The sequence below is a fragment of the Vigna radiata genome, chromosome 7 (assembly GCF_000741045.1).
Source record: "Vigna radiata var. radiata cultivar VC1973A chromosome 7, Vradiata_ver6, whole genome shotgun sequence".
Lineage (NCBI taxonomy): Eukaryota > Viridiplantae > Streptophyta > Magnoliopsida > Fabales > Fabaceae > Vigna > Vigna radiata.
In genome coordinates, this window is record NC_028357.1 from 30,337,703 (window position 1) to 30,351,249 (window position 13,547).

The window sequence follows — 13,547 nt, forward strand, 5'->3', positions numbered from 1 at the left end:
CGTTCGGTCTAGGCCTTCGTATGGGTGGACTTGGTCGTCCATAAGGCGTCAAGACGCGTTGGGTCCTGGCCTTCTTTGGATAGACGTAAGGCGTCTAGACACGTTCGGTCTAGGCCTTCGTATGGGTGGACTTGGTCGTCCATAAGGCGTCAAGACGCATTGGGTCCNGGCCTTCTTTGGATAAACGTAAAATGTTGAGGTAACTAGTTGTAAGTGATATAAACTGGATGAGCATGTAACTGCTTTTGTGATCTGTAAGATATCCAAGATTTAATTGAGACCGGTCGGTTGAGATTTAACGGCTTTAGTAACTGCTTTAGTAATCTACAAGTGATATAATATTAGAGATATATTGAGACCGGTCGGTTAAGATTTAACGGCTTTAGTAACCGCTTTAGTGTCTTGTGATGTAAAGATGATGACCCATGTTGTGTAGCTTTTGTTTTGCTGAAAATTCCTCGTGTTGATCTGAAGCAATGATGTTGATACCGAGCGCTTGTCTTGGTTCCTCGTGACTTTCAATGGGATGCCCCCGGCCTCACGGTGGGCACCAAAATGTTTCGGTAGATATTTTTGGGGACCGAGAGACTGACCTGGCTGACGTGGCTTTCCCGCTTTTTGATGCTTGGATTGATCGGATTACTCGCTTTTCCTAGATCTTGACCGTATGCTTCGCTTTAGCCTTGACTGTTCGGTGATCTTCAAGCTCTTGCCGAGGGGGGGAGGTACCTGAAAAGGCACTCCGACGCTCAAGTTAGGCGTCGATGGTAGAATGTTCCTCAATCCTAAGCAACGTAGTGCTTAGTTTGGGAGAATGGCAAAGTGATTATAGCAGAGAGTATGCTAAAATGTGCGTACCTTGTTTAGAGTCCTTAGTCCTTTATTTATAGGCTTTGGATTGACATAAGATTAGTAGAATATAAACAGAATAAAATATAAACAAATTTACTTGACATATCTCTGTTTGGATATGTTTTGATATTATCTCTGTTTGGATATTATTTGATACGTTGGGTATATCTCTATTTGGATATTATTTGATGATATCTCTATTTGGATATCATTATGTGACATGATGACTGATTTATTATCTTTTTGACAGATCGTCTGGAAACCGACCGCTGGAGATATCCCACCATACAACTATCAAAAATGAAATTGTATTTATAATCCCACAATTCTAACTCTTAAGGTCAAGATCGAATAACTTTATCACAAAAAATTAAATAGAGTCATTATAATCTTAAATAACTTTAAAAATAAAATTTCTTAAAATTAATATTTATAACTTTATAATATATATATATATATATATATCCTAAAAATCATTAACTAAAAATAACATATTCATAATTTTGTATAACCTTAAAATACAAAAGGAAAACATAAAAAAATAGAGAATAGACGGACAATTTTTCTAATAATAATAATCTCTCTCAATTTTAGAGTCTAAAACTAAACAAAATAAATAAAAAGATGAGACTTATTTTATCCTAATAATAATTTCACACTCCCATCCACGTGTAAACACTCGCACAACAAAGATCAAACACAAAAAGGTTAGCTAACAACCCCATATAAAATAAAGAGCAAATTAACACAAAAAATAAAAAACAAATAAAATAAATTAACAATATAATGTATATTGTGAAGCAGATAAAAACATAAAACAACAATAGAAGGGTTACAAACGATAAGATCGATTACAAACCTTTATGAAAACAACAAGAGTGAAACTAAATTAATGATGATAATAAAATCATATTAATAAGAAAATAAGATAGAGGGAAAGATAAGTAGGTGGATCTAAGATGCATAATTTAGATTGAAATATAACATTTTTGTGAAATGATGGTTATTATTTATAATTAATAATTGGTCTAACCTTTGAAACATTGTATGAAGCCTATTTGTGTGTTAATAAAGTATATATTGATTATACGGATAATACTAATTAAATGGGGACAAATTTCGCATTCTTTCAAACATTATAGTGCGCACATGTGTTACAGATTTTCATATTATATCACACTCAATTCAGGGGTACAAAACCTTTTACCCATATCTTCAATCTTATAATATACGACTCAAAATTTTAAAAATTATCAAATTTCACGCAGTGTCAGTCTAGAGTTAATCATACCGGTGATTAAGATATCAATTTACGATTTAATTATTTAATTAGAATTAAATCATCATCAAATCAATATTAATAAGCTAACAGCAATAATAATAGCGTAATATATAAAATACTATTAGAACCATTTAGATCCATCCATATATATATACAAGTAAAAAACCTTAAACTTCTCTTAGTCACCGTCTTAAACTTTAAAAAAAATAAACATAATTCAAAATTTTCCTCTACGGTGAGTACAAAATATCTTTTGTCATAATATAAATTAATTAAAATATGTCTAGCATTATTTATTATTTATTTTAGATAACAAACATTTTTTTATACATAATTCTACCTTTTATACTTAAAATCCATATACATTTACAATTTTTCATACCACCCAAAAGACACTCGATTTTATAAAACAATAATATATATACGCATACATATAATAATGTCTTTCAAAACAAACACCTCTATTACATTATTTATGTATGATTTTTTATAATTACAACTATACTTCTATACTTGTTCTTATAACTATATTCGTGAAAATCATCATTATACAACAATAATATTAAAAATAAGTAAAATTTACCGTAGCTATACAATAACAAATAAAATATATTTTATTACAGGAAATTAAAAAATTTTCATTACTTACATTTAGTCTATAAACAATTATATCACATTTCTTAAGCTTCAATCTAAAATATTGTTGATCACATAATAAATATTATACATATAGTCTCATTTGTTGAAAATGATACTTTACATCATTTTCATAAAGTACATAAGTAAAATAAATATAAATTTAGCTTTATGTAAATATTATTTTTGGTTTAGGGATTGCCTAGAAGTGAATTAATTTGGTATGATAAGGTACATGATTGAATTAAATAAAGTTTATTTTTAATATATATTTTTTTCTTTGATGGGAAATGACTGATAAAGCCTTAACAAGAATCTCAATCGAGGGTAAATTCTTTCATAACATCTTGTAGCAACCAGAATCGAGATGAAAGTAATAACAAAACCGTTAACTGAATAACTAATACAAATAACTGATAGTCAGTTGCATCTCATCTTTAACTACAACATCAATTTCACATAAAAAGTCTTTTTGAAACACTTTTTTACAAACACGTAAAAATGACAAATAAATCTATTTTTATAGATATTGTTTGAATCAATTATCATTTTCACATTAATTGATTATGTATGGATATGTATAATATCCAATTTTTCAATTAGATATAAGACCGTAGATGGATATGTACGTATCTTACCATGTCCCTCATCCACCTCTGTCAATATCATTCCTATCTCTATTTAAATTATTAAAATACCAATAATTATTAAACTATCAATAATATATATATTCTTAGTCTTCAATTTCATAATTTTTTTTTCTCTTTACACACTTTTTCTCATCTGTTCTAATTGTTTCTCTTGTTTAATATCACATAATTCACACATATTTAAACTACTTTTCATATTAAAACAATTACATATTATTTTCTTAATATTGTTATGTTCAAATATTTTGATGAGTAATATAAAAAATTATATTTTTTATACTCTTTTATCTTTAACTTTTGTTTTATATGAATAATTTTTTTTTTAAATAATTTTCATTATCATTTAACAGCTCAAATAATTCTATTTCTAAAAACTTTTCTTAGATTTCAAAAGTATTTTTCATCTTATTATATATACATTTTTTAAAAATATTTTTATTTATTATTTATTTTTTTCATATTGAATATTATTTTAGTGAATTTTTATAAAATTATTTTTATTTTCTAATTCATTCTCATAAATGTAATTTTATTATCACGATAATTGTATGTAAACATTTTATTTACTATAATATGATAATCTAATGTTCTTGTCATGAATCTTGTTATCATAATTCAGGGAAAATTTGCAAAATCAGAACTATTATTTGTTTGATATTGTTTTTATATGTGATTTAATTTAAACGATGTGTTATAATTTTTATAAGTAAAAGAGTATTCATTAAAATTTAGATAAAGGAAGTAAAGAGACAATTGAAATATTTTCAAAGTTGAATATTTATTTTCTTTTTATAATTTAAAAAAAATGTATTTTAGTTTAATCAAATTTATTTTATTAATGTTTGAAAAATTAATAGATATTTCGATCATCGTGAAATTTTATTTATATATAATGTGTAATATTTTATATAATTATTTTATTTTTATCCAATTTTGACTTGAAATTGATATAATTATAATTATTTCCAAATATTTAAGTTGAAGAAACAAAATACATTTTTTTACAATGAATGTTTGATAATATATGTTTTTTATTACAATTTTTATTTTTAAAAATAATTAATTAATGTTGAGATCATTTGACAGGAGGAGTCAAACTGAACCGTCCAAGTTAGAAGCTTCGCCACAAGTAAGGATCACTGCCACTTTGTTTGACAAGTATGATGGCTCTACATACCCGAGCGAGCACATCAAGATTTCATGAACCAGATAGCATTGTACACCACGAGCGACTCCATATGGTGTCGGGTTTTCTCCACCTCACTGAAAGGAGAAGCCCTAGCCTGGTTTTCTACGTTGTCGGCCCACTTTATCGACTATTTAATCAATATACTTCCAACCCAATGTTACATGTTTAATAATTTTACTATATAATAAATAATTTTAATAAATATTTCATACCTAGCATGCTATTAAAGTATGTGTTTAATTCTTGTGTCATGTTTTTGGATATTGAGTTATAAAATGTATTTATAATTAGTGTTTAGATATCAAAGTATTTTAAGAATATTTATTTAATTTATGTCATAAGTTGTTGTGTTATAAAAATTAAAAAACATTTAAGTACATTTTTCTTAAATTATAAAGACTATTATTTAAATATTTGTATTGTATTATAAATTAATAATATATGTAAATTGATTAAGTTAATATATAAATAATGAAAATAGTAATAAATATATAAGTGTTAGCATTAGAAACTATCAATATAATAAAAAAAATTAAAAAATAAATATATGACAATTTTATACAAAATATTTCAAAATAGTGATTATTTTAAAAAAGTCAGTTCATAATTAAAATTTTAGAAAAATCAATTAACAATTATATTATAAAGAGTAAAATAAAAGCAAAAATTATGTAAAAAAGGATTCTCTTATATATAACTTTGATAACAAATTTTTAATCACTCAATCAATGAGGTCATTCAACTTGATCATAATTACATTGGATTTAATTAAACTATTTAATACAGACAAATCTAATCTAAAATTCAACTAAAAAAATACCGATTTAAATTAGATTAAAAATGATACTAAACTCAACCTAATCCATTCACCAGTACTAATAATACAAGATAATAATTTGTTATTGCTACTAAAAGAATGAATAAAATATATAACAGAAAAAAGAAACCTTCATTAAACGGTTGACAGAAGAATTTGCTAAATTGGTTGAAAAATTATTATATGCATTCATTATTCACGCATGTTTGAATTTCAGCCAAGGAAATTTAAACAACAAAGTTTTCTTTCGTAATTGTGTATTAAAAATTGTAGAAGAAAAATTTAAAGTTTAATCCAATCAGAGATGTGATAACACTTATAAGATTTTTTTATTGTTGTAAAACATCATTATCGCATTAAATTTTTTGTAATAAAAGATTGAGTTGTAGTATATGATAGAAAGACAATGATGCATTATTTATGCATAAAGAAAGACAATAAAGTATATGATAAAGGTATTTGTAAGTTTACGTATAGCATAGGAAATGTGGTTCTCCTAAGAAAATGTGACTATTCATTTCTTTAGACACTAGCTATACTCTTTCAAAGTGATTAATAATATAATTAAAGTCAATTAGACTTCCATTTTGTCCAATATCAACAACAAATTGACGTATGTCTATTATAACTATTTATTATTATTATTTTTTTTTATGGATGCTTAGCGGTTAAGCAATGGATTTTCACCACATCAAACTTAATTACTTTACCTGCCCCATTATATATAATAAACATATTTTCATATTAAATCCTAAGCGTCTCATTCAATCATATGATCAAACTCACCGTTTTAATCTATGGCTCCGTCTCGAGCTTTTTTTTTTCTCTGATTATCTTCTAACAATTAATTAAAAATAACTATTGTTCTTTTTTGTTTTATTTATCTATTAAAAAAAACTTTAAATGCAGTTATTAGTTCTAACATAAATAAGAAAAATTATATCTTAAGTATTGTATCCTTCAGCATTGAGGAGGACGGAGAGTGATTGTGTGCGAGAGGTACATAGTGCAGTCCCTGACAGGTTTCTGGTAAAAAGGACACATGGACGAATCAAACATACACCGAAATGAGAGGATCTAGAAACTATATATGTGTGAGACTATATAGTTGAAAGATAACTTAAAAGAATTGATTTGACTACTCATATAATTTAGGAAATGAGTAACCTTTTGAAAAATTTTCTCTGAAAGTGTACGAGTGAGGACAAAACACATTGAAAATTATCTATTAAAAGTATAACTATTAAAAGGCTTATGATAAAATTATCTATTTATGACATAAATATATTTATCTTGTGTATATTTTAATTTAATTGGTTTGTATAAATTCATGGGATCTTTGTGTGGAAAATTTGGGACAAATAATGGAAGTATTTTTTTATTATCAACAAATAATGAAGCTGGGTAGTGAATTATGGTACATAATATTGTCTCGCTTGAAAACAACTAAAGCTATGATTATTTGATTTTTTTTCATTGTTATTTTCATATTAAATGAGAGTTGTTATTCTTAAATTAATTGTCGGAATTTTTATGGATATTAATAATTAAGGACACGTGCCTTACAAGGTAATAAGATTGAGGTTTCGAGTTCGTTTTTTAATTAAATCTATTACACGGGCCGATTTTTTATTTCCTGTCATGTTGCTGCACCCATTTTACTAATTACACTCCCTTATTTCTCTTTTTCTGTATGTTCTCTACCACATTCTTCAGAGATTCCACCAACTTAATTTTCGAATTTGATAATAATGAGATACAATTAATTTAATATTAATGGTAAATAATAATAATAATAATAATAATAAATAATTTTGGTACAATTTATTGATTCATAATAGTATCAACATGTTGTCATTTTTATACAAACAATAAATTGAAATATTATTTACAATTTAAATGTGAGTTGGAAAGGCGGTCTCATAAAAAAAATATTAATCAAGGTTTCAATAAAGATTAATCATTAATAGACTCAATAATAGATGAAATCCTGTTCATGACATTTATAAGTGATTTTTGAAAACGGAATCAGAACTTTCAATGAATCTGAACACTTTAAAACAATATATTTATCAAATACTGAATACTAAATAGTTATACAAATATAAAATAATATAAATTCAATAGAATTACTTTTTTTTTTCATTCTTAAAGCTAATGATCTCATTTTAGAATAAAAATAGAAATTAGATAAATATATAGATTGTTGAATCAAATTTAATTTAAACAATAAGTAATCATTCATTCAATATGTGTATATTATATTGTAGTTTATCATATAACGGCTTCAAAATTTAAAACTAAAAAAAGACTATTAATTATATTTATGTACAAAACCTTAACGAAAAAAAATCTATCCAATCGCATATTATTAGAATATAAAAAGTAGTTTAATCATAAAACTACTGAATGGGAAATATCCAGAAAATTAGAAGCATTGAAAGGTGTCCATGTGACATCCCATATCCTAATTTATTTTATTTTTCTAACATCAAAACCATGTGAACCCATATCAAAACAAAAGACAACATAACTCATTTTTGGAAACTTCCACAAACAAGTTTATCCTTCCTTTACAAGCTGTTGCTAAAAGGGACAAAGTTCTCTGTGGTCGGAATTTGAATTCCGAAAGGGTCAGACCACAGACATAAAACAATGAGTTTCAAACAAAATTCTCTTGAGGAATAAGTGATAATGGTTTCACATTAAATAAAAAATTATTCATTAAAATTATTTTTAAATATATATTTAACTTTTTCACTTAAATCCAAAATGATTCATCTGCATAGTCTTTGCATGATCAAAGGCAATAGAACCGTTTACTCAATATTAAACCTAAAATTACAACTCTAAACAAGCAATCAAATCATGACCATAACTTTTTGACACAAAAATTGAAAGCATAAAATCTTATAATTTTAAAATTTTAAAACAACAAACTTTTTTTATAGGGTTAAATATGTTTTTCGTCCCCAACTATTGGCCGTTTTTGTGTTTAGTCCCTTTTTCAAACTATAGTACAATTTAGTCCTTCAATTTTAGAAAATTATGGTTTTAGTCTTTTTTACCAAATTTTTTAAACTTTATTTGCTGTTTCAAGCACATTACATTATAGCATTTGGATTGTTTACACTGTTTGACNCATTTTTGCTTCAATGTTAACTGAGAAACGCGTTTGAAATAACAAATAAAGTTACAAAAATTTGGTAAAAAGGACTAAAACCAGAGTTTTCTAAAGTTGAAGGACTAAATTGTACTATAGTTTGAAAGAGGGACTAAACACAAAAACGGCGAATAGTTGGGGGACGAAAAACATATTTAACCCTTTTTTATACTCATTTATGTAATAGTTTGATACTGAAAGATGTAGTTTCATAAAATAGAAGCTTTTCTTCTCATTTGTGATTATTAAATGTAATACAAGAGAAGAATATATTAAAAAGACTTGTTCATTAATGGTTATAAGAAGGGAGAAAACCATAGATCAAATAAAGAAATAAAAAACTAAACAAAGGTAATAACAATAAGAAACTACACCCCACCAACCCAACAACCAAATATATAAGAAGGAAGTAAGTGAAAAGACAAACAACATACACAAAAGAAACCTATTTTCCCATGTGAAGTAGCCTCCTAGTGATTTGGTCCTCAATAAATTTAATTTGTTCAACTCATTAAACACATTATGCTGTTTATTAAGAATCAAAATTAAGAAAATATTAATAGGTTTTTGGTTTTTATTTTTTCAAATTCTACTTATTATTCTTTAAACAAAGAATTAATTAATTTGGTTGATACACTTTTCTTCTTTAACAGCTTGTCCCAGCTTCAAATGTAACTATTAAGTGGTGATGGCACCATCACATTAGCTGTCATGGCAATACTTTATCTGCATATGATTTTTCAATAAATTATATTTTAGTTTATCATCTTTTCAGAAAATTCAGTTTTACTCGCTTATTATATGTCTGACTAGTCATATTCTCTTTATCTTCTCAATAATTTTGACTTGGCCCTTTGTTTATTTGTTTTTCTTATCAAATATCATGTTCATTGATGCAATAATAAATAACTTTCCATGAGGTAAACTTTGACTTCAAATTTACATAGCGAAATATTATTGACTCGAGATATTTTCAAACAATTTTAAGGTTTTATTTGTCTTACTTCAAATAAGATTTTGAAAACTGAAGAAAAGAAAAGAAACGATGAACTATATGTATAGATAAGCATTCTGCTTTTAGCTTTGGATGAATCGAGGTGAAATGGCATTGGATTTAGCACTTTATTCAAAATATTATGAAATAAAAGAAACTTTGTGGCGTTACATCCAATTTTCCCCCTCAAACTCCTCAAACTACAGTTGGTTTATGCCATTTCACCTCCTTTCACCCTTCGTTAGATGCTCAAATATATAAGGACCCGAAATATATTAAATAAATTCATAATGACGACACAGAAACGAATAACAAAACCAGGTAAATATTATGTTTTACTGCATCAGAATGCTGATCAACCTCAATTTTTTTGTTTTGTCTACCTGAAATTCCAATCTAGTCTGCGAGAGTAGCAGCACATCCTTAATGCTTCAAAATATGACGATGATGTCATTCTCAAATCAATGAGATAACACTTTCCCTCATTGTGTTAAACAAAACCGTAAAATCTAATTGACCTAAGGTTTTTCAAAACCCAGCATACTGCTTATTGCTTAAACAAAAAGTGATATCATATTATACGATAGATTATGCTTATTAGTGATACAAAAATTAAGATGTTTAAAAGAAATCCTGACATTTTATTTACCATTGAAGTAAACACATGGCTAGCTAACTAACTACACACGGGCAACAACAAAAGCTATACAAACAACTATGTTTTCTTTGTTTCTCCATGATCTAAGACAGTGTAGAGTTGTCCAAGCCCAGTCAGTCAGTCACTTAATCTCTCCTTTTCTTCTTCCTCTCATTTCTCTCGCCTGAATTCTTCAACTGTGAAAGGATAACGGAAACCTTGTTTCAACACCAATTCAAAGGTAGGGAACAGAAAAAGAAAACCAATAGAATATTAGAAAACCATTCACCAGTCCAACTTACCATTATAATAAGAATTCGCACAAAGATTGCAGCCAAATCAGTGAACAGTGTCAATGCATGCTTCACATAATCCAGGTCACCAAAGTGCGCCATCTCAATAATTTCTTGGGTATCTACTATGATGTAGCCTACAAATACCAAAAGCCCAAAGTACAACTGCAAAAAATGCAAATAAGTACACCGAAAATAATACAGAACTCGAGAAAATATAGAAGGATTTTTCTATGTATCTGTCATACTATTAAATTGATAGTTACCTCAAACTTAAAGAGCGCTATTGAGCTACCGAAGATAGAGGAAGCAAAGTGCAACCACATAAGGATGGACAGCCCAGAAGAAAGCAAACCACCAAGGTAGATATACTCCCTACGCCTTGCAACTAAAGCTGCCGCAGAGAAAGAGCCAAAAGCCAAGGAAGTCGCCACGAAAGCACTAAAGATAAGGCTGGAGAATGGAACAAAAGTGTCAAACCAGCATCCAAAACTATAAACTAGACACAGAAGCAACTGCCCATTTATCACATAACATTTAACTTCAGAAAAAGGTTTAAGTGAGAGGGTAAGGTAGAGAATGGTATCACAAGACAAAACGCTTGCATGTTGCAACACACTCTTTCAAACCTATTTCTCCTAGTTTGATTTCTTACACATAATCGACCAAGGTAAAGCCAGTAATTCACATCGATTGAGCAAAGAATGCAGAAGCAACTCTCAGTAGCTTCTTGTTTAACACAGATCCTGTGTGGTTGGGTGCAGAATTAAACAAGTATTACGTCTCATTCCTAAACTATTGGTCCTCACATAAATTTTAACTAAGAACAGTATTATTGTTATTATTGTATTGCTAACACTCCTCATACAAACTATTGGGCAAAAAGAACATTTTGGGGTTGTATGTATGACAGAAGAAGATCTGCATACAGTAACGATATTCTATTAATCACATAATCAACCCTGGCAGACAATGATACTTATCAGAAGACTACACCAATAACAGTAAACTTTAAAGCAGGCTATTAATTTATTATACACAGATATGGATAACAGCACTGTTGGAGAATATGATCTAAAGCACATTAACCAGAATAAGAAGAACAAAGAAAGGCATGTTACACCTCGTAACGAGTTCTGTTTGCTCCTACATCAAACGCCAATCTAAATGAGAAGAGAAAAAAACGAGAGAGCACGCTCAGCATCTCTCTCTCTAAACAAGTATTGACAGGACCATCGTGACAAAGAAAAAACGTGACTTATTAAAATATATACCACAAATTAAAATCATATGCAGTCACTGGGTCCAAATAAGCTCCACTAATAAGCGAAGGACACAGCCAAGACGTTCAAAATAATCATTTTTAGCATCAATGACTCTCAACAATAGTAATTAATTAGAAGTGTCCAAAAAAGCAACAACAGGTTCGTACCTAGGATCAATGGCTACCGCCAAATCAATCAGAGGTCCAATGGAAGCGCCCTGAAACAGGGCAGAAGCCATCAACAGAGACAACCTCTTTTGCTGAAAAAACACAGAACAATGAGTGAGAACAACGTCGCATAAGATTTAGGGAGCATAAATCGGGTAAAATCGCATTCAAACCTCTTCAAAGGGGGGTGTCGATAGCAACCAAACCATGGTTCCAATAGACCCCACCGTAGTGAGAAAACCACCAATGTTCCACAATACATGAAGAAAGGCTCCGACAGCAGCAGCCACCACAGCGCAACATAACGTAAAATAAACCTGAAATCAATCAAACAACCAAATTGATTCAGAAGACACATACAATATGAGACTAACCGTTTGCACACCCAGAATCAATTTCCAATCCGAGTTAATTAGTAATTACTCGTTTGATGTGATTCTGAACGATCGGAGAGATCTCGCGGAAATTCTTGAGAGTATCGTAACTCCAGCGGCTTCTCGAAGACGATTGGGAATTGAAGAAAGCCTCCATTGAAAACAAGGAATCTTATCGTTTGCTCAATACAAACACAATTGAATCGACACGAAAAGCTTTACCGTTATATATAGGGCGCCCTTTCTTTATTTATTTTTCTTTTTAATTCTTTATTAGGGTTCGGCTTCTACCAAAATTCTAGTTCTATCCAGAAAGAACCACACCACACCATCCATCAGGGCGCGTAGTTGCTTATCTAATCACACGCGTTACATTTAATCTATGTAATAACTTCTTTTAAAAGTAATATTATTTTGTATTTTCATAATTACATAATTTTATAGGAAAAAATCCATGCTTTGTAGGTAAATAAATATAAAAGAAAAAAACGATCCTCTTTTTGTATTATATATGATTAATTTAATTTTTGAATTGAATATTACTATTGATATAAATATCATATTAATGTATGAGTAGTATAACTTTGCCTTAGTAGAAGAACATAATAAATTAATACCTGCGTTAAGAATAAGTCACTTCCATTCAATAAAATAAAGTTTCGATATAAATGAAATTTATACAAACGAATTACCCAGGAGGTAACTCTTTATAATACTATAAAATAATTTAATTCTATAAACATTTATATTACATAGAAAGTCAGTTGTCGAAAAGTAATTTAATAATTTTTTGGTAGATAAAGTAAAATTTAATTGATTAAATAAGTTATGCCATTATTCTATAGAATATTCAACGGGTAAGGTAATGTTAATAAAAGAAGAAAGACTCTTCAGTTCTTCTTTTGATCAGGTTTGCATATTACTTAGTTCTTAAGTGTGGAGATTATAGCTCTTGAACTTTAATAAAAAAAAAAAAAAAACTATACAAGGAGTAAATAATAATAAAACCCATAAAGGTGTAAGAAAATAGATCATTTGATTTTTTTTTTTATTATTTTACTCTATACCTAAACCTGATTGAATTTGATTAAATTCTTTTTATAATAGTAAGTGTAGATATATAATATCCGTATAAAAGTAATCTCCACTTATTTTATTAAAATACGTACATTTTAAATTATTAATAAAATACTTATATTATTCTTACCCTTATGTTGGAGTATTTTTT

The 13,547-nt window shown here is 28.2% G+C and overlaps 1 protein-coding gene across 1 annotated transcript; it reads right to left on the reverse strand.

Moving 5' to 3' along the window:
* Positions 1 to 10,137: 10,137 nt before the first annotated feature.
* Positions 10,138 to 12,559, reverse strand: LOC106765587 (bax inhibitor 1). Its single transcript, XM_014650265.2, has 6 exons — positions 12,369 to 12,559; positions 12,119 to 12,262; positions 11,946 to 12,037; positions 10,780 to 10,966; positions 10,523 to 10,678; positions 10,138 to 10,417 (listed from the first exon to the last, which is right to left on the reverse strand). The coding sequence occupies exons 1-6, from the start codon at positions 12,474 to 12,476 to the stop codon at positions 10,367 to 10,369; spliced, it is 738 nt and encodes a 245-aa protein (XP_014505751.1). The 5' UTR covers positions 12,477 to 12,559; the 3' UTR covers positions 10,138 to 10,366.
* Positions 12,560 to 13,547: the final 988 nt, after the last annotated feature.